Source organism: Lynx rufus, unplaced genomic scaffold (assembly GCF_022079265.1).
Source record: "Lynx rufus isolate CCGP_SWC_20201006 ecotype Redwood Valley unplaced genomic scaffold, mLynRuf1.p SCAF_25, whole genome shotgun sequence".
Taxonomy (NCBI): Eukaryota; Metazoa; Chordata; class Mammalia; order Carnivora; family Felidae; genus Lynx; species Lynx rufus.
The window spans coordinates 13,221,142-13,243,497 of NW_025814840.1; the positions used below are offsets into that span (position 1 = coordinate 13,221,142).

The 22,356-nt window shown below is 38.9% G+C and overlaps 1 protein-coding gene across 2 annotated transcripts in view; it reads right to left on the reverse strand.

The window, feature by feature from the left end:
* TBCE (tubulin folding cofactor E) overlaps window positions 1-22,356 on the reverse strand; it is a 92,316-nt gene that overhangs the window by 56,932 nt on the left and 13,028 nt on the right. For both annotated transcript variants that reach the window (XM_047088616.1, XM_047088617.1), the window contains exon 2: window positions 13,202-13,335. In XM_047088616.1, the coding sequence (XP_046944572.1) occupies window positions 13,202-13,301 (100 nt within the window). In that variant the 5' untranslated portion in view covers window positions 13,302-13,335. The remainder of the gene's footprint in view (window positions 1-13,201; window positions 13,336-22,356) is intronic.

A 22,356-nucleotide genomic window follows, 5' to 3' on the forward strand; every position in this document is an offset into this window, starting at 1 on the left:
AACTGATAAACCCCTAGCCAGTTTTATCAAAAAGAAAAAGGAAAGGACCCAAATAAAACCAAGAATCAAAGAGGAGAGATCACAACCAACACAAAAATACAAACAATAATAAGAGAATATTATGAGCAATTATACACCAATAAAATGGGCAATCTGGAAGAAATGGACAAATTCCTAGAAACATATAAGCTGCCAAAACTGAAACAGGAAGAAATAGAAAACTTGAACAGATCCATATCCAGTAAAGAAATTGAATTAGTAATAAAAAATCTCCCCAAAAACAAGAGTCCAGGGCTGGATGGCTTTCCAGGGGAATTCTACCAAACATTTAAAGAAGAGTTAACACCTATTCTTTTCAAGTTGTTCCAAAAAATAGAAATGGAAGGAAAACTTCCAAACTCATTCTACAAGGCCAGAATTACCTTGATTCCAAAACCAGAGACCCCACTAAAGAGGAGAACTATAGACCAATTTCTCTGATGAACATGGATGCAAAAATCCTCAACAAGATACTAGCCAACCGGATCCAACAATACATGAAAAGAATTATTTACCACAACCAAGTGGGATTTATACCTGGGATACAGGGCTGATTCAATATCCACAAAACAATCAATGCGACACATCACGTTAATAGAAGAAAGGACAAGGACCACATGACCCTCTCAATAGATTCAGAGAAAGCATTTGACAAAATACAGCATCCTTTCTGATAAAAACCCTCAATAAAGTAGGTATAGAAAGATCATATCTCAAGATCATAAAAGCCATATATGAAAGACTCACCACTAATGTCATCCTCAACGGGGAAAACAGAGCTTTGTCCCTAAGGTCAGGAACACTACACGATGTCCACTCTCACCACTGTTATTCAACATAGTATTGAAGTCTTAGCCTCAGCAATCAGGCAACACAAAGGAATAAAAGGCGTCCAAATCAGCCATGAGTAGGTCAAACTTTCACTCTTCGCAGATGACATGACACGCTATATGGAAAACCCAAAAGATTCCAGCAAAAAACTGCTAGAACTGATCCATGAATTCAGCAAAATCCCAGGATATAAAATCAATGCACAGAAATCGGTTGCATTCTTATACACCAATAATGAAGCAACAGAAAGAGAAATCAAGGAATCAATCCCATTTACAATTGTGTCAAAAACCATAAAATATCTAGGAATACACCTAACCAGAGATGTGAAAAATCTATACACTGAAAACTATAGAAAGCTTATGAAAAAAATTGAAGAAGACACACACACAAAAACAGGAAAAATATTCCATGACCCTGGATTGGAAGAATATTGTTAAAATGTTGATACTACCCAAAGCAATCTTCATATTCAATGCAATCCCTATCAAAATAACACCAGCATTCTTCACAGAACTAGAAAAAACAATCCTAAAATTTGTACGGAACCAGAAAAGACCCCAAATAGCCAAAGCAATCCTGAAAAAGAAATCCAAAGCTGGAGGCATCACAATCCCAGACTTTAAGATGTATTACAAAGCTGTAATCATCACGACAGTATGGTGCTGGCACAAAAACAGACACTCAGATCAATGGAACAGAATAGAGAACCCAGAAATGGACCCACAAACATGAGGCCAACTAATCTTTGACAAAGCAAGAAAGAATAACCAATGGAACAAAGACAGTCTCTTTAGCAAATGGTGCTGGGAAAACTGGTCAGCAACATGCAGAAGATGAACCTGGACCACTTTCTTACATTATACACAAAAATAAACTCAAAATGGATGAAAGACCTAAATATAAGACAGGAAGCCATCAAAATCCTAGAAGAGAAAGCAGGCAAAACCCCCTTTGATCTTGGCCACAGCACCTTCTTACTCAACACGTTTCTGGAGGCAAGGGCAACAAAAGCAAAAATGAACTAGAGGGACCTCATCAAAATAAAAAGCTTCTGCACAGTGAAGGAAACAATCAGCAAAACTAAAAGGCAACCAATGGAATGGAAGAAGATATTTGCAAATGACATATCAGATAAAGGGTTAGTATCCAAAACCTATAAAGAACTCAACACCCAAAAAACAATCCAGTGAAGAAATGGGCAAAAGACACGAATAGACAATTCTCCAAAGAAGACATCCAGATGGCCAACAGACACATGGAAAAATGCTCAACATCACTCATCATCAGGGAAATACAAACCAAAACAACAATGTGATACCACCTCACACCTGTCAGAATGGCTAAAATCAACAACTCAGGCAACAACAGATGTTGGCAAGGATGCAGAGAAACAGGATCTCTTTTGTACTCCTGGTGGGAGTACACACACACACACACACAAAGTAGTATTACTAGACAATCAAAAAGAATGAAATCCTGCCATTTGCAACTACATGAATGGAACTAGAGGCATCATGCTAAGTGAAAATTGGAGAAAAACAAATATCATAGGACTTCACTCATGTGTGATTTAAGATGCAAAACAGATGAACATAAGGGAATGGAAGCAAAAATAATATAAAAACAGGGAAGGGACAAAACATAAGAGCCTCTTAAATATAGAGAAATGAGTGTTGCTGGAGGGGTGATAGGAGGGAGAATGGACTAAATGGGTAAGGGGCAATAAGAAAGACACTTGTTGGGTGGCGCCTGGGTGGCTCAGTCGGTTAAGTGTCCGACTTCAGCCCAGGTCATGATCTCACAGTTCGTGAGTTCGAGCCCCGCATCAGGCTCTGTGCTGACAGCTTGGAGCCTGGAGCCTGCTTCAAATTCTGTGTCTCCCTCTTTGTCTGCCCCTCCCCAGCTCCTTCTCGCACTCTGTCTTTGTCAAAAATAAACAAACTTAAAAATTTTTTTAAAAAGAAAGACACTTGCTAGGATGAGTACTGGGTGTTATACATAGGGGATGATTCACTGGAATCTACTTCTGAAATCATTGTTGCACTATATGCTAACGTGGATGTAAATTTTAAAAATTAATTAATTAATTTTTAAAAATCAGGGAAAAGAAAACTAGGTACTGGAAGATCAAAAGCCACTAACCAAGAAGGGCAGGGGAAGTGGGGAATAAACATTTAAAAAGCAGAGAATCATTGAAAAAATAGCAATGTAGTACAAAACATTGCTCTGAGCTTCCTTGCAGCAAGAAAAAGGTGCAGTTCTCTTGACCAGTAGTAGAAACATCCGTTCATTAGAAGAAAACCATTTTTCCCTGTCCCTAAGCTAACTGTAAATTGTCACAGCAGTACTTGTATAAGGAGCATCAAATAAGATAATGACGGTCACACCCCACTTGGTAACAGCTTTATAACATTTTCACTGGTGTTGCACAAGTGGTTATTTCTTAATTCGAGCTTCAGGATAGAAAGCTTAGTTTTGTAAAGGCAGTTACAGAAAAGCATACAGGTTTATTTCTCTTTCTGATGATCTCATTTTCCACCTGTATATTAGTGCATCCTAAGGAATAAAAACGGAACCGTTCCAAAGTGTGGCATCAGAATCATCTAGGGAGCATGTTAAAAATGAGTCCTGGACACCTAGGTGGCTCAGTCTTTAAGCATCTGACTTTGGCTCAGGGCACGATCTCACGGCTGGTGGGCTCGAGCCCTGCTCCCAGTAAGCTCCGCTTCTCTGTCTCTCTGTCTCTCTACCCGCCCCCCCTCCCCCCGGGATTCTCTCTCTTTTTCTCTGCCCCTCGCTCATTTGTGCCCCCTATCTCTCTCTCTAAAAAAAAAAAAAAAAAAGAAGAGTCCTAAGCCCTAACTCCAACCTACTTAATTAGAATCTCTGAAAGCAGAATCTGAGAATTTATATTTTCAACAAGTTCCCCAGGCACACTGCATTAGACTTCCCTTTCTCAACAGAGGTGATCTCAGCTAGGTTTCTAATTACAGTGAAACGACAGCAACTCCAAACTGAAGTCACTTAAACTGAGGAGAAGGTATTATATATTGCCAATCCAAATACAAGGCACATGGTTGATAAGCATAATGGTTTAATGTATTAAAGACCATACTTTCTGGCTCTAAGGGCCATACATAAATTACAGGTTTTTATATTCATTACATCAGTTTCCTGACAAAGGACAATGAGTCCTCTAACTCTAACAAAAATCAATATTCTATGATGATTTTCCTATACATGGAAATGAAGTGTTCTGGGAAAGGAATACTTTTTCTTTCTAAATCACGACAATAACAGCAAAAACAGTAATCTTTAACATTGAAAAAGTTCTTACTTCCTGTCAGGCACGGTTCTAAATGTTTTATATATATATAAATCCTCTAATATAAATTGAATCCTCTAACAACCCTCTAAAGTAGAGGGCCATCCACTTCAGTATAATTGTGGGCTACAGAAATACCACTAACTTTCAGGAGCAAGAATGGTCTCTCAGGAAGCAACCCCACAGCTGTCCAAAGCCTCAACCAAGTATATGACTGAGCACCAAATTGTTTGTATCTATAAATATGGAAAAGATGACCGGGGGCCTAAAATACTTGAAGTTATAAATTACTGAATGCCTATTCCTCCTATAATAAAATTATAAGCCCTGCTTATAATTTTAAGCAGGGCTACATCCCAGTAATAAATAAGCTATAAAAAACACCCTGAAATAATTAAATGCATTACCTATTTAAATTACACTATTCACAATTTTTCATCTGAATACTATTACATGTCTGAGACCACAAATTGGTTTTAACGTAATGTTTGAATGTTCTTCTAGACAACAGTTATGTCAAATACTTTAGCCATTTCTTCCATCAACTCCCAGAACATGAAAACATATCCTGTCATCACCACATTTAAACACACATACGGGGGCGCCTGGGTGGCGCAGTCGGTTAAGCGTCCGACTTCAGCCAGGTCACGATCTCGCGGTCTGTGAGTTCGAGCCCCGCGTCAGGCTCTGGGCTGATGGCTCGGAGCCTGGAGCCTGTTTCCGATTCTGTGTCTCCCTCTCTCTCTGCCCCTCCCCCGTTCATGCTCTGTCTCTCTCTGTCCCAAAAATAAATAAACGTTGAAAAAAAAAATTTAAAAAAAAAAAAAAAAAAAAAAAAAAAAAAAAAAATAAACACACATACGCCTTTCTAAAGTCCAAGTATGGAAAGAGCTCAAATGTCCATCGACAGCTGAATGGATACAGAAGATGTGGATATATATACGCAATGGAATATTACTCGGCAATCAAAAGAACGAAATCTTGCCATTTGTAACTATGTGGATGGAACTAGAGTATTATGCTACGTGTATTATGCTACGTGAAATTGGCCAATCAGAGAAAAACAAATATATGATTTCATTTGTGGAATTTAAGATACAAAACAGATGAACATAAGGGAAGGGAAGCAAAAATAATATAAAAACAGGAAGGGAGACAAAACATAAGAGACTCTTAAATAAGAACTGAGGGCTACTGGAGGAGTTGTGGGAGGGAGGACAGGCTAAATTGGCAAGGGGCATTAAGGAAGACACTTGTTGGGATGAGCACTAGGTGTTATATCTAGGGGATGAATCACTGGATTCTACTCCTGAAATCATTATTGTACTGTATGTAACATGGATATAAAAAAGCAAAAAGCAAAAAACGGGGCTCCTGTGTGGCTCAGTCGGTTAAGCGTCTGACTTTGACTCAGGTCATGATCTCATGGTACGTGGGTTCGAGCCCCGTGTCAGGCTCTGTGCTGACAGCTCAGAGCCTAGAGCCTGCTTCGGATTCTGTGTCTCCCTCTCTCTGCCCCTCCCCTGCTCACACGCATGCACGAGCGCTCTCTCAAAAGTAAAAAAACAAAACAAAACAAAAAAACCATAAAATAAAATAAAAAAATAAAGTGCTTAAGCAAAAAATGAAAAGAAATGAAGTAAATAAGGTAAAAATATCAGCAATGTTAAATTGACATCACAAGTGTATACAGGTGTTCCTTATATTATTCTCTGTGGGATGTTTGAAACTTTTTTTTTTTATAAATTTTTTTTTCAACGTTTATTTATTTTTTGGGGGACAGAGAGAGACAGAGCATGAACGGGGGAGGGGCAGAGAGAGAGGGAGACACAGAATTGGCAACAGGCTCCAGGCTCTGAGCCATCAGCCCAGAGCCTGACGCGGGGCTCGAACTCACAGACCGCGAGATAGTGACCTGGCTGAAGTCGGACGCTTAACCGACTGCGCCACCCAGGCGCCCCTGAAACTTTTATAAAAAGTAATAAAAAATACACATATCCTCCTTAAATCTATTCTACTTTTAGGAATTAACTTAACGTAGAGGCTCTGTCAACTAAAAATGGCCTAGAAACGACGACCGACCCAATAGCAATGAGCACTGCAGTAACTCAGATTGCGGCCTACAAATGTTATTTCCTACTTAAAAAAAAAAAAAAAAAAAAAAAAAAAATCAGGCCCTTGGAGAAATGGCTGATTGTGACGTGGGACCAAAAATATGTAAGACGAACACCCTGCACATCTGATAGCTTCCTTATCATATCAGGAAGGAAGCTATCAGAAACCACTGGGTCACATCAAAAGTACTCAGGAGTCAATTTGAAGGGGTTCCTTCGGGCCAAATATGGGACACTTCGAGCATCAATAAGGAGGAGAGCAATGGACTAAAACTTATCAAATATGTTTAAACCCATGATTTTATAAAGATTTTTAAAATCTTTCATAGGTCTTCTAAGCGAATCAATTCATTATGAAGACTAATAAATAAGAGGAAAAAAAAATCAAACATTTCTCCTACCTTTCAATCATCCAATTACTTTGTAAAGCAAGTAAGTGACACAGGGACATTCTCCACAATAGAAGTTGCCCAGCTATTTCATTGATCAAAGGAATGATAAAGAAAATTATTAGAATTTCACCTTTTGACAATCCCCAAATGACCACTATAAACAATGGTCATCAAGAAATAACATCACAGGAGCACCTGGGTGGCTCAGTTGGTTGAGCATCCAACTTTGGCTCAGGTCATGATCTCATGGTTCGTGGGTTCAAGCCCTGTATTGGGCTCTGTGCTGACAGCTCAGAGCCTGGAGCCTGCTTTGGATTCTGTGTCTCCCTCTCTCTCTGCCCCTCCTGCACTCATGCTCTGTGTCTGTCTCTCAAAAATGAACAGACGTTGAAAAAAGTTTTTTAATTTAATAAAAATTAAAAAAAAAAAAAAAGAAATAACAGGGGCGCCTGAGTGGCTCTGTCGGTTAAGCATCCGACTTCAGCTCAGGGCATGATCTCATGGTTCATGGGGTCAAGCCCCATGTCGGGCTCTGGGTTGATGGCTCAGAGCCTGGAGCCCACTTAGGATTCTGTGTCTCCCTCTGTCTGCCCCTCCGCTGCTTGCACTTTGGCTCTTGCATTGTCTCAAAAATAAATAAATGTTAAAAAAAAAAAAAAAAGAACATCACAAAAAGAGATACAAGCAGACGTTATGTGTGCCTGAATGAAGTACACAACACTTACAGAGTATTTGTAAATAGAGAGATACCAAACCTGAATTTAATAAAGCCTATATAACTACCAATTTATAGGCAACAAAGACAGAAAAACATGTTAACGATATCATGTGGATGTAATGAGAAGAACCCAGAACATGGGAAATTTTAGAAGACAAACACAGTATTTTCAACGAATAAATTGCAAGGAAGAATAAAAGGAACAGAGGATCAATCTAGGAAATCCCATATCCAACCAACAGGAGTGCCAGAAAGAAAAGGCAAGAAAAATGGAAGGGTAACAACTATCAAAGTTAATCTTAGAAGAAAACATAACTGAAGAGGTACATGTGACCTCAATCAAATAGGCTTGTTTAAGAAAACACCTACAACAGTGGAAAAAAAACACCTACAGCTGGACACTCCTGGTTTTCATCATGAGCCTTTATGCACTAGGTGTTAACAGGTTCATGTATTATTTTAATAAATATTTTTTAAAAAGTAGCAACAAGGCTTCAATAATGGCCCAGAAGATTAATTAGCACTATTTACCCAATGACACTATAAGAAAATCTTGTTATATAGTATTTTAATAACAACACCATCTAAGATGTAAACAAAAATCTCCCTTGTTCATCATGGAAAATTACAATAGTCCTCTAAAACGCAAGGAAAAAAAAAGTCTGCTAGAACTCTTCCAATGAGCCGCAGAGATGTGCAGGGTAGAATCAGCCCCTTGGAGAGTTCAGGCCAGAAGCTGGAATTTGGGGGACCAGAAATTGGTACGCAGGTTTTGGTAAAAAGATGTGAGGAGTAGAGAAAAATACTAAAAAGCCCAAAAGCTGACTTCTAACTTTTCTAACTCAGCTGTGAGTCGCTGTTCCTTGATGAATTCGGATTTCTGTTTCAGTAGGTGGCAATGCATTTCAATCCCTACTTAGGATCAATAAACTGAATGAGGAATACAAAATGCCTCCATAAGAACTTAGAAGAAATAGATTTCTGCTTTTTTGTTTAAAGTTAACATTGTTACTTTGGGATAAATCGAACCCAAAATACTGTAGGGCTATTTAATTTAGTCACTGCATATAGGTAGGCAGTAATGCCAGATTTCAGTTACGATAAAACATATTATAAAACAATAACTAAGGGCAAAGAACCATGAAGACAATTGCCCAGGAGGAAATAAAAATACAATGTACATCAGGATTGATGTAAGCAACTCCAAGTATATGGATATGAGAATATCCAGTAATAATTTTTAAGCACACAGATGTATATTAATCAAAGGTCTACTTACAGTATTTCATTAATTAAATCAGTTACATTATCACTTTAAATCACATGATATGAATTAATTTAGAAAAAGTGCTTCCTCACTCCCGTTATTTCATGAAACCATTTTAATCAGACTCTTCAAACACAGTTCTAACATTAGTGTTTAACATCACTAGGGACAATTTTTTTTATTAAAAAAAAATTTTTTTAACGTTTATTTATTTTTGAGACAGAGAGAGACAGAGCATGAATGGGGGAAGGGTCAGAGAGAGAGGGAGACACAGAATCAGAGGCAAGCTCCAGGTTCTGAGCTGTCAGCACAAAGCCCGATGTGGGGCTTGAACTCACGGACCGCGAGATCACGACCTGCGTCGAAGTCGGATGCTTCACCGACTGAGCCACCCAGGTGCCCCACTAGGGACACTTTTAAAATACCTCACACAGGGGCACCTGGGTGGCTCAGTCGGTGAAGCATCCGACTTCGGCTCAGGTCGTGATCTCACCTTTTGTGGGTTCGAGCCCCGTGTTGGGCTCTGTGCTGACGGCTCAGAGCCTAGAGCCTGCTTCGGATTCTGTGTCCCTCTCCCCCTACCCAACTCACACTTTGTCTCTCAAAAAATATATAAACATTGAAAAGACAACTTTTTAAAATAAAATACCTCACACAATAAGCTAGGATATATCAGTTTCCTACTGCTACTATACAACTACACAAATTTATTATCTTACAGTTTTGGAGGTCAGAAGCCTGATGAGAGTCTCACTGGACTAAAGTCAAGGTGCTGCAAAGCTGTCTTCCCCTCTGGAGGCTCTAGAGGAAAAGCTGCTACCTTGCCTTTTCCAGCTTCTAGAGGCTGCACTCGTTCTTAAGCTTCCTGCCTCCCTTCCATCTTCAAAACCCACAATGGCCGGCTGAAACTTTCTCACATCACGACAAGTGCCAGCACTGCCTTCTTCTTCCACTTCTACTTCCAAGGATCCTTGGGATTACACTGAGCCCACGTGACAATCTCCCTATCTTAAAGTCAGCTGATTAGCAACCTTAATTCCACCTGCTACCCCAATTCTCCCTTGCCACGAAACTGAATAATGCTCCCAGGTCCTGAGATATCCTTGTTTGAGGGGAGGGAGCATTATTCTGCCCACCACAGCACATCATCTTTACTTAAAATAAACGTGTTTTAAAATCTGCATATGATGCTATCTCAGGAAATTACATTTCCATCCCCAAGCCATTTGCAAAACATTAGAACCGCTCTATTTCTTTTTTAAGTAAATTTTTAAAATGTTTATCTACAACAATAGTTAACACTACGCACCAGTAACTGATCCAAGTGCTTAAACATCTTAACTCGTTTAGTTACAACACATACTGAAGTAACACCAGGAGTAATTACTAAATCTGCATTCGATTTCTCCTATCTTTGTACCAATTCCACCTGATGACTTCTAAAAGAAATCTTAGGGGCACCTGGGTGGCTCAGTTGGATAAGTGTCTGACTCTTGCTTCCGACCCGACTCAGGTCATGATCTCATGGGTCTCATGAATTCGAGCCTCATGTCGGCTCTGTGCTGACAGTGCAGAGTCTGTTTGGGATTCGCTGTCTCCCTCTCTCTCTCTCTGCCCTGCCCCCATTTGCGTTCTCTCTGTCTTAAAACAAATAAATAAACATTAAAAAATTATTTTTATTTTTTTAATGTTTATTTATTTTTGAGAGAGAGAGAGACCAAGTTCAGTAGGGCAGGGGCAGAGAGAGGGAGACACAGAATTCAAAGCAGGCTCCAGGCTCAGAGCTGTCAGCACAGAGCCCGATGCAGAGCTCGGAACCCAAGAGCCGTTAGATCATGACCTGAGCCAAAGTCAGATACTTAACCAACTGAGCCACCCAGGTGCCTCCCCCCACAAATTTGTTAATAAATACATACATACATACATACATACATACATACATACATACATACATACATAAAATCCCAAAGTAGCATCTTTGAGGTAAAATAATAGAGAATGCGCTCATACAATCAGATAATTAATAGAGTAAATAAAGAATAGCTCCCTCTTTGCACAATTATAATTTCAGGTAAAAAACTGCCTGATAATACATACACGAAGGAAGTGTCAAACTCACAGGCAATTTAATAAATGAAAATATGTACTATTTCATATTCACTAAATTACCATGAAATAGCTTCCATCTGTATTATTAGATTTGGGATGCACTACTCTGAGCTGCCTTTACAAACAGAGCCTTATTCTCATCAGCTGCTGGGAATACTAGCTTCTAGCAACTATGGTCCCACTTTTAGAACCAAAAAAAAAAGTGCCTTGCACAAGCACATACACCCTTCCACATACCAGGATCCAGTGATGGATCATCACAGATGTAAATGCCCAGCCCCTCATCTCAACAAGGAAAATCTCTGAAGGGCCCCCTATCTATCTTCAGAATTGCCCACAGGGTCAGGTGAAACTTTTGTTTAGACGACATCACAGGGGCACCTGGCTGGCTCAGTCAGTGGAGTATGCAACTCTTGATCTTAGGGGTTTTAAGTTCCAGCCCCACACTGGGTGTAGAAATTACTTAAAAAAATAATTTTGAAAAAAAAAACAAAACTGCACAGCAAAGGAAACATTCAACCAAACTAAAAGGCAACCTAAGGAATGGAAGAAGATATTTGCAAATGACATATCCGATAAACGGCTAGTATCTAAAATATATAAAGAACTTATAAAACTCAACATACACAAAAAAACAAATTAATTCGATTACAAATGGGCAGAAGACATGAATAGACTTTTCTCCAAAGAAGATATACCAATAGCCAATAGACACATGAAAAGATTCTCAATATTACTCATCATCAGGAAAATGCAAATCGAAATTACAATATTACCTGACACCTGTCACAATGGCTAAAATCCAAAACACAAGAAACAGAAAGTGTTGGTAAGGATGTGAAGAAAAAGGAACCCTCGTCCACTCCTGGTGAGAATGCAAACCAGTGCAGCCATTGTAGAAAACAGTATGGGGGTTCCTCAAAATATTAAAAATAAAATTACCACCTGATCCAGTAATTGCACAACTAGGTATTTATCCAAAGAATATGAAAACACTAATTCAAAAAGACATATGCACCCCTATATTTACTGCAGCATTATTTATAATAGTCAAATTATGGAAACAGCCAATGTGTCCACCGATTGACAAATGGATAAAGATGTGGCATATATAAAAGGCAAAAATAAAAAAGGAATGAAATCTTGCCATTTGCAACAACATGGATGGAGCTAGAGAATATAATACTAAGCAAAATAAGTCAGAGAAATCATTTCACTCATATGTGGAATTTAAGAAACAAAACAAAAGAATCAAAGGGGGAAAAAAAAGAGACAAACCAAGAAACCGACTCTTAACTATAGAGAACAATCTGATGGTTATCAGAGTGGAGGTGGGGGTGGGGGGTGAATGGGTGAAAGGGGACTAAGAGTACACTTATCTTGATGAACACAGGAAAAATGTAAAGAATTGCTGAATCACTACATTGTACACTGGAAACCAACACAACAATGTATGCTAACTATACTGGAATTAAAATTAAAAAATAAAAATAATAATAAATAAATTTAAAAATAAGGGAATGAGGGGTGCCTGAGTGGCTCAGTCAGTTAAGCGTCCGACTTCGGCTCAGGTCATGATCTCACAGTTCATGAGTTCGAGCCCCACATCGGGCTCTGTGCTGACAGCTCAAAGCCTGGAACCTGCTTTGGATTCTGTGTCTCCCTCTCTCTCTGCTCCTCCTCCCTCCCTCTCAAAAATGAATAAACATTAAAAAAAATTGTTAATAAAAAATAAAAAAAATACAAGAATGATATTATATAAAAGGAAAAAAGTTATCACACCAAAAAGACTCTGTAAGTATGTATGATGATGAATGTTAACTAGACTTAACTTGGTGATCATTTTGCAATATATAAAGATATCAAATCATTGTTTTGTATACCTGAAACTAATATAATGTTATATGTCAATTATATCTTAACAAAAAATGTAAGGAAAATAATACTATAGAAACATAAATATATTCCAAATAATAAATGAAAGAAGACATCACAAATTGTATTTATATCGATTTAAGCTACTTTAAATACATATACATGTGGATTAATGACAAAAGAAATTTCCAAAAAATTCTTAGTTTTTGAGGGTAGGGTATGAAAATTCAAGATTATGAGTTGTTTTAAGTTTACTCAGAAGATATTTTAACATTCAATTAATATAAAATAGTAACACTAAATAATTAGATAAATGTAAAATGAAATAAAACCATAGATACCACAGGGTATTGTTACCTGAACAAAACAATGGTATATAAGAATATAAGAAGCATCTACAAATTGTTTGTTGTTGTTGCAAAGCACTATGGGGGGGGGGGGGTGGGGAGGAGCACTACAGAGAAGCCTACAAAGAAACAATCCAGAATAAATAAATACACACACCACACACACACACTTATAATTTACCTGCCACAGGAGGGACAACACCAGAAAAACGTACTGTTGCATGTTCTCCATTAACTTCAACTCGTCGACCAATGACATCTAAGGTCAACGTGTCATTCATGATAATATAGCCAGAATCCAAAATATGAGGAGATCTAGGAAGAAAATTACAAAATTGACAAGATCTTAATAAAGTCCTTAAAAATTTGTTTTTTTATGTATTGAGATATTCCTTTTCTTTAATGTTTATTTTTTGAGAGAGACACACACACACACACACATACACACACACACACACACACACACACACACACACACACACACACACGAGTGGGGGAGGGGCAGAGAGGGAGACACAGAATCTAAAGCAGGTTCCAGGTTCTGAGCTGTCGGCACGGAGCTCAACACATCACTCAAACTTGTGACCTGCGAGATCCTGACCTAGGCCAAAGTCAGACACTCAACCCACTGAGCCACCCAGGCACCCCTTCACTTTAGTGAGATATTCTTGAGGTCAACACTCCTGCAATTTAGTCTTCATATTTTGGTGAGGAGAAGGACCTATAGGTTTATGTGGCATATTCTCATAGTTTCATTTTACTTTACTTTCTAACTATATTTTGATAACAATGTTTATTTTGAGAGAGAGAGAGAGAGAGAGAAGAGAGCGCACACATGAGCAAGGGAGGGGCAGAGAGAGGGAGAGAGAAAATCCTAAGCAGATTCCATGCCATCATCACAGAGCCTGATGTGGGGCTTGAACCCACAAACTGTGAGATCATCATCATGGTCATGAGCTGAAACAGAGTCAGACACTCAACCAACTGAGCCACCCAGGCACCCCAATAATATGTTTTTTAAATGTTGCTCAACTCCAGTTAGCTCACATCACATAACTTGTCTATTCTGTCATCTACTGAAGGGGATAGGAAGGAAAGGAGAATAGAAGAGAGGGGGACAGGGGCGCCTGGGTGTCTCAGTCAGTTAAGTGTCAGACTTTTGATTTCGGCTCAGGTCATGATCTCATAGTCGTGAGATCAGCCCCGGGTAGAGCTCCATGCTGCGCACGGAGCCTGCTTGAGATTATCTTTCTCCCTCTCACTCTGCTCCGACTCCTCTCTAAAATAAAAAATAAATTAAATAAATTAAAAAAAAACAAAAAAGGAGGAGAAAAGTGATAGAGAACAGGACAAGAAAACAGGCAATATGGGCATTGTTATCTCTTGAGGATGGGAGAAAAAAACAGATCCATAGATATAGGAAGCAACACATACAATGAACAATAAATAAAAATTAAACTCTAGGGGCACCTGCCTGGCTCAGTTGGTGGAGCATGTAGCACTTGATCTCGGGGTCGTGAGTTCAAGCCCCACATTGGACACAGAGCTTACTAAAACAAAACAAACAAAAAACCATGAAACTTGGGAGCGCCTGGGGGGCTCAGTCGGTTAAGAGCCCAACTTTGGCTCACGTCATGATCTCATGGTTTGTGGGTTCAAGTCCCACATCGGGCTCTGTGCTAAAAGTCGGTTCAGAGCCTGGAGCCTGCTTCAGATTCTGTGTCTCCCTCTCTCTCTGTCCCTCCCCCCTCACATTCTGTCTCTCACTCTCAAAAAATGAATAAACATTAAAAAAAATAAAAAAACAAACAAACCATTAAACTCGAATAAAAAGACAGAACCATGAAACTAAAGAGAAGGCCCTAAAGGGAGACAGAGTGAAAAGTATCTCCTATCCAGGAATGGTAACTAGATCCACCTCCTACTTCACAGGAAAGCAGAAGACTGAGGAACATGTGAAGAGACACTGTCAGCCAAAATCCAGACAGTGGGGAACCCTACCGTCAAACAAGTTAGTTTCTTCAACACAAGGAGGACACAAGAAGAAAAAGAAAGACATGGAGGGAGAACAAACAGATTTAAAAACACTGAAGACAACCAACTGCAACATTGGACTTCGTTTGGACCCTAATTTTTTAAAAAAGTGTAAGTAACTTTAAAGTAAAAACTTGTGAGAATATTGAAAATTTGAACACTGACTAGATTTGATATTAAAGAAAAACTGTTTGGGGCACCTGGGTAGCTCAGTCGGTTGAGCAGCCGACTTCAGCTCAGGTCATGATCTCGCGGTCCGTGAGTTCGAGCCCCGCGTCGGGCTCTGTGCTGACAGCTCAGAGCCTGGAGCCTGCTTCGGATTCTGTGTCTCCCTCTCTCTCTGACCCTCCCCCGTTCATGCTCTGTCTCTGTCTCAAAAATAAATAAATGTTAAAAAAATAAAGAAAAATAAAGAAAAACTGTTTAAGACTCAATGAAATCCTTATCAAAATACCAATCATAGTTTCCACAGAACTAGAACCATTCATGCTAAAATCTGTATGGAACCACAAAAGACCCCAAACAGCCAAACCAATCTTGAGAAAGAACAAAGCCGGAGGCATCACAATCCTGGATTTCAAGTTAAAGACAAAGCTGTAGTAATCAAAACAGTATGGTACTGGCACAAAATTTAGACAAATAAATAGAACAAAATGGAGAGCCCAGAAATAAACCCGCACCAGTATGGTCAATTAATTGATGACAAAGGAGGCAAGACTACCCAATGGAAAAAGACAGTCTCTTCAATAAACAGTGCTGGGAAAAAAGGAGAGCTACATGCAAGAGAACAAACCTGGATCACTTTCTGACACCATACACAACAGTAAACTTAAAATAGATTAAAGACCTAAATATGAATCCTAAAACCACAAACTCCTAGGAGAAAACATAGGCAATAATTTCTTGGACATCAGCCTTAGCAACATTTTTCTAGATATGTCTCCTGACGTGCGGGAAACAAATGCAAAAATAAACGACTGGCACTACATCAAGATAAAGAGCTTTTGTACAATGAAGGAAACAATCAACAAAACAAAAAGGCAACCTACTGAATAGGAGCAGATATTTGCAAATGATATATCGGATAAGGAATTAATATCCAAAATACATAAAGAATTTATACAATTCAACACCGAAACTACAAATAATCCAATTAAAATGAGCGGAGGACCTGAAGAAATTTTTCTAAAGAAGACATACACATGGCCAACAGACACATTGAAAGGATGCTCGACATCACTAATCACCCAGGAAATGCAAATCAAAATCACCATGAGATATAACCTCTATACCTGTTAGAATGGTTAGTGCCAAAAAGACCAGAAATAACAGGTGTTGGTGAGGATGTGGAGGGGAAAAAAAAAAAAAAAAAAAAACCCAAAACCCTTGTGCCCTGTTGGTGGGAATGTAAATTGGTGCAACCACTGTGGAAAACAGTATGGAGGGTCCTCAAAAAATTAAAAATAGAAATACCATATGACGCAGCAATTCCACTACTGGGTATTTACCTAAAGAAAATAAAAACACTGTATCAGTTTGAAAAGATGTATGGGTCCTGTGTTTATTGCAGTATTACTTCCAATAGCCAAGATGTAGAAGCAACTCAAGTGTCCACTGATAGACAAATGGATAAGGAAGAGTGGTGTGTGTGTGTGTGTGTGTGTGTGTGTGTGTGTGTGTGTGTGTCAGACGAATATTATGCAGCCATAAAAAAGGATGAGTTTGAGCCATTTGCAACAACACAGATGGACCTAGAGGGTCTTATGCTAAGTGAAATAATTCAGACTGAGAAAGACCAATATCATATGATTTCATTCATATGTGGAATCTAAAAGCAACAACAAATGAATAAACAAAAAAAAGCAGAATCAACCTTAAATACAGAGCTGATATTTGCCAGAGGTGAATGGGGTGGGGGTGAATTGGCAAAACAGGAGATACAGGCTTCCAGTTATGGAATGAGTAAGTCACAGGAAGAAAAGTCACAGCATAGGGAATACGGTCGATGATACTGTAACAACGTTCTATGGTGACAGATGGTAGCTTCACTTGTGATGAGCAAAGCATAAAGTATAGAGAAACTGAATCACAATGTTGTATACCTGAAGCTAATGTACCACTGTGTATCAACTATACTCAAATAATTTCTAACAAAAATTCAAATGTAAAAAAATTTAAATGCTTAAATTTAACTATAATTATCCTAAAAAATAGTTTTCACTAGTTTTAAATGCCTTTTCAATTTTCATTAACATGTAAATAGAATTTTTTACAAGCGAAATAGATACGTAATTTCTATTCTACTTCTTTTATTAACAGGTGAACATTTTTCTATACAGCCACAGAATTATCATATTAAGTTCTTTAATGTTGACCTGTAGATCCACAATTAATCATTTCTATCCCTCCCCACCTCCCAAAAAACAGCTAAAAACATGGTTTTGTTTTTAAATTATTCTTGTCCCCTGAAGTATTTCCCTGGGAAAAATTCTTGAGACAATTATTCAAAGTAAATAAACATGTTTAAGATTCGAGAAAGCCATGGCCAGACTGTCCATCCAAAAACAAAGTTAAATACTAACACTGACACTAAAAGAAAATCTACTTGTTTACTTGTTTCTATAAAGTCTTATGAATTCCCATGAAGAACTTTTTTTTTTTAATTTTTTTTTTTAACGTTTATTTATTTTTGAGACAGAGAGAGACAGAGCATGAACGAGGGAGGGTCAGAGAGAGAGGGAGATACAGAATCAGAAGCAGGCTCCAGGCTCCGAGCCATCAGCCCAGAGCCTGACGCGGGGCTCGAACTCACGGACCGCGAGATCGTGACCTGAGCTGAAGTCGGATGCTTAACCGACTGAGCCACCCAGGCGCCCCTCCATGAAGAACTTTCAAGTCAGGTCTTCTCTATTCTATACTTGTACAACTAATTTTTTTAAACTAATCTCTACACCTAACATGGGGCTAAAACTCACGATCCCAAAATCAGGAGTTGTGCGCTCTACTGACAGAGGCAGGTGCCCCTTGTACAACTAATCATTGAAGCAGAACTTAACACACCATTATTCATGTAAATGCAGAACTTTACATTTATATATACTGAACATTGAACACTCCAACATTAATTATCTCTCCCAGCTCTGTCCTGTGCAATTTTTGTAAGATCGAAACAAAATGTGTATGTGTGTGTGTGTGTGTGTCTGTGTCTGTGTGTATTAGATATATGACTTTGACCAAAGACAGAACCCATACAAATTGTGTGTAAAACTTTTCAGTTATAAGCCCTCCTATTATCCAGTTCACATGCAAGAACATCATGAACTTTGTGAAATGCTCCCCTGAAATCAAAATAAACTGTCAGTCCCAGAATATACTGTCAATCAGAGGAATGGGGTAACTTAAACACCTCTGAGTTGTATGAATATTTTTGGAAGGAACAGTTGTTCCTTTGTGATTTGTTCTATTGACAATAATGAGTACGAGAAGGAAGATAATGATGATCAACAGAGAAAGTAAATACTGCACTGTTCTCTGCAAATTTCCCTGGCTTGTCAGGGAATTGCAATCCAAACAAACAAACAAAGGCAAATTTAGCAAGACTCGCTCAACTCTTCCTACTTCCTTAGGATTACTGCTTTTCTAAATGTTCACAAATATCTTTCCTAGAGGTTCTATTTCCCCTTGTTCATTACTCTTTAAAGATTACGGACAGGAATTTTTGCAATCGTATTTCCCAGTTCTTTCATGAATTACTACATGTAATTTCTCTTGGAATGCAGGCTAATTCAAAATGGCCAAACACTATACCACCTCCTTTTATCTTCAACATGCTTTTAAACAGGCTTTTTTTTTTTTAAAAGACAGGAATCATTTTCCATAGACACAACAAAAGATAAAAAATTGAGTCAATCTGTGATTTTTCTGTCATCTCTATGCGACATTAAATATATTTTCAAAAGATGAAGCAAAGGTGGCAAAATGTTAACAATCGCTAAATAAAGGCAACGAGTATCTGGGTGTTTCCTATGTTTCAAAATATTCAAGATTTAAACTAAAAGCCATATATTACTACACCCAAGGCATTTGTACTACTTTTTAGCCTAGATCAATCCTAGAAGCTTCTTTTCTTATCTTCCCATTTTTTCACAAATTGATTTGGAGGCTCAACCTTACCAGTACTTTTCTGAAGAGGTCCATTCAAGTGTCTCAAAGTCATTGTTATGCTGTTTCTTCTTCCATTTCAGGGATGCTCCTTATATTTTTCCAGATACATCTTTCTCACTTAATTTTTTTTCTTTAAAAAATTTTTAATGTTTATTTATTTTTGAAAGAGAGAGAGAGAGAGAGAGAGAGACAGAGCATGAGTGGGAGGGGCAGAGAGAGAGAGGGAAACACAGAATCTGAAGCAGGCTCCTGGCCTTGAGCTGTCAGCACAGAGTCCAACACAGGGCTCGAACTTGGGAATGGCAAGATTGTGACCTAGGCCGAAGTCGGACGCTTAACCAACTAAGTCACCCAGGTGCCCCTTTTCTTTTATTTTTTAAAGTTTACCTAACCATTTTGAAGGGAGAGAGAGAGAGAGACAGAGAGACAGAGAGAGACAGAGACAGAGACAGAGAGACAGACAGAGAGAGAGAGAGAGAGAGAGACGGAGGGAGGGAGGGGCAAGAGAGAAAGGGAGAGAATCCCAAGCAGGCTCCACACTGTCAGCGCAGAGCCCCAAGTGGGGCTCACACTCACAAACCATGAAATCATGAGCCGAGCGCAAGTTGGATGCTTACCCAACTAAGCCACCCAGATGCCCTTCTCACTTAATTTTTTAAATAGATGATACTCAAAAGAATAAAAGGGAATACACTAAAAGTTTCCCTTCCATTCCTGCTAGTCATTAGCTCTTTCCACTGGCAACAGTTTTATTAGTATCTTATAGTATCTTCCACACACATTTTGTGCTTATACAAGCTGATATGCTTTTTCCTTTCTTTACACAAATGATACCATGCTCTATATGGGGTTCTATTCCTTACATTTTCATTTAATAATATAACCTGGAAATTTACCCATAGCCATGTCAGAAGCTTTTACATTTTTTATGGCTACACAGTATTTGTATAGATATACCATAATTTATATAACCAGTCTTCACAAACTGATGGACTTAGGTTACTTCCAAGTCTTTGCTATTATAAATAATACTGCAAAGATTAAACCTTCTCAATTATTTTTTATACCTGTGCAAAAATGACTGTAGTAAACAATCTCAAACTGGGTATTGCTGAATCAAAGGGGAAGGGCATTTTTAATGTTGAGAGCTAATAACAAATGTCCCTTTTTAGGAACTGCACCAATTCACAATCCTACCAGCACTGTATGCAAGTCCCAGTATCATCACAACATTGCCCTTCGCAGAATAATCTTTGGTTACTTGTCAGTCTGATAAGTGAAATATACATTTTATTTACATTTCCTTTTATGAGGGAAGCTGAGCATCTATTCATTTTGATTCCCTTTTCTATGAATTACTTGTTCACATCCTTTACCCACTTTACTTATCTTTTTCTTAAGCTGTTTTTAAAAATATAAGCTGTTTTCTGGATGTTCTTCACAATGAGATGACTGCATAATTCCTCAAATAAAATGCTTTGAAAAGAATTGCAAGGAAAGGGGTGCCTCGATGGCTCAGTCGGTTAGGCGGCCGACTTCGGCTCAGGTCATGAGCCCATGGTTCATGAGTTCGAGACTCGCGTCAGGCTCTGTGCTGACAGCTCGGAGCCTGGAGCCTGCTTCAGAATCGGTGACTCCCCCTCTCTCTCCGTCCCCTCCCCAGCTCATGCTCTGTCTCTCAACTAATAAAGAAACATTAAAAAAAATTTTTTTTTAAAGAATTTCAAGGAAGGACACAAGCAGATAATTGTACAACCATGTTCACGGCGCTATTATTCACAAATAGCCAAAAGAGGGAACTAACCCAAATATCCGTTGATGGATGAATGGATCAGCACAATGTCGTATACACATATAGTCAAATATTATTCAGCCTTAAAAAGAAAGGAAATTCTGTCACATGCTATAACATGAAGGAACCCTGGGAACATCATGCTAAGTGAAATAAGCCAGTAACAAAAGAACAAATACTGTATGATTCCATTTAAATGAAATACCTAGAGTAGCCAAATTCATAGAGAAAGTGGAATTGTGGTTGTCAATGGCTGTGGAAAGGGGGAAATAGTGTTAATGGCTACAGTGTTACAGTTTTGCAAGATGAAAAGAGTTCTGGAGACATAGGAGTTAAGATTGCACAACAGTGTGAATGTACTTAACACTACTCAATTGCACACCTAAAATTGTTAAGAGGGTCTGGGGCACCTGGCTCACTCAGTCTGTGGAGCATGAGACTTGTGGTCTCAGGGTTGTGAGTTTGAGCCCCATGCTGGGTGTAGATTACTTAAAAAAAAAAAAAAAAATCCTCAAGGGATGCCTGGGTAGTTGAGTCAGTTAAGTGTCTGACTCTTGATTTCAGCTCAGGTCATGATCTAGAAGTTCTTGAGTTTGAGCTCCGCGTCGGGCTCCTTGGTGGCAGTGTGGAGCCTGCTTGGTAGTTTCTCTCTCCCTCTCTCTGCCCCTCCCTGCACACTCTCTCTCTCTCTCAAAATAAATAAATAAACTTTAAAAAACTGTTTTAGGGGAGCCTGGGTGGCTCAGTCGGTTGAGCGTCCGACTTCGGCTCAGGTCATGATCTCGCGGTCCGTGAGTTCAAGCCCCGAGTCGGGCTCTGTGCCGACTGCTCACAGCCTGGAGCCTGTTTCCGATTCTGTGTCTCCCTTTCTCTCTGCCCCTCCCCCATTCATGCTCTGTCTCTGTCTCAAAAATAAATAAACATTAAAAAAAAATTAAAAAAAAAAAACTGTTTTAAATATTTTTTAAAACTTGTCACGGCACCTGGGTGGTTCAATCGGTTAAGCCTCTGACTTTGGCTCAGGTCATGATCTCATGGTACATGGGTTCGAGCCCTGCATCAGGCTCTGTGCTGACAGCTCAGAGCCTGGAGCCTGCTTTGGATTCTGTGTTTCCCTTTCTCTGCCCCTCCCCCGCTCATATTCTGTCTGTCTCTCTCTCTCTCAAAATAAAGACTAAAAAAAGGTGAACATAAGGGCAGGGAAGCAAAAATAATATAAAAACAGGGAGGGGGACAAAACATAAGAGACTCTTAAATATGGAGAACAGAGGGTTACTGGAGGGGTTGTGGGAGCGGGGGATGGGCTAAATGGGTAAGGGGCATTAAAGAATCCACCCCTGAGGGGC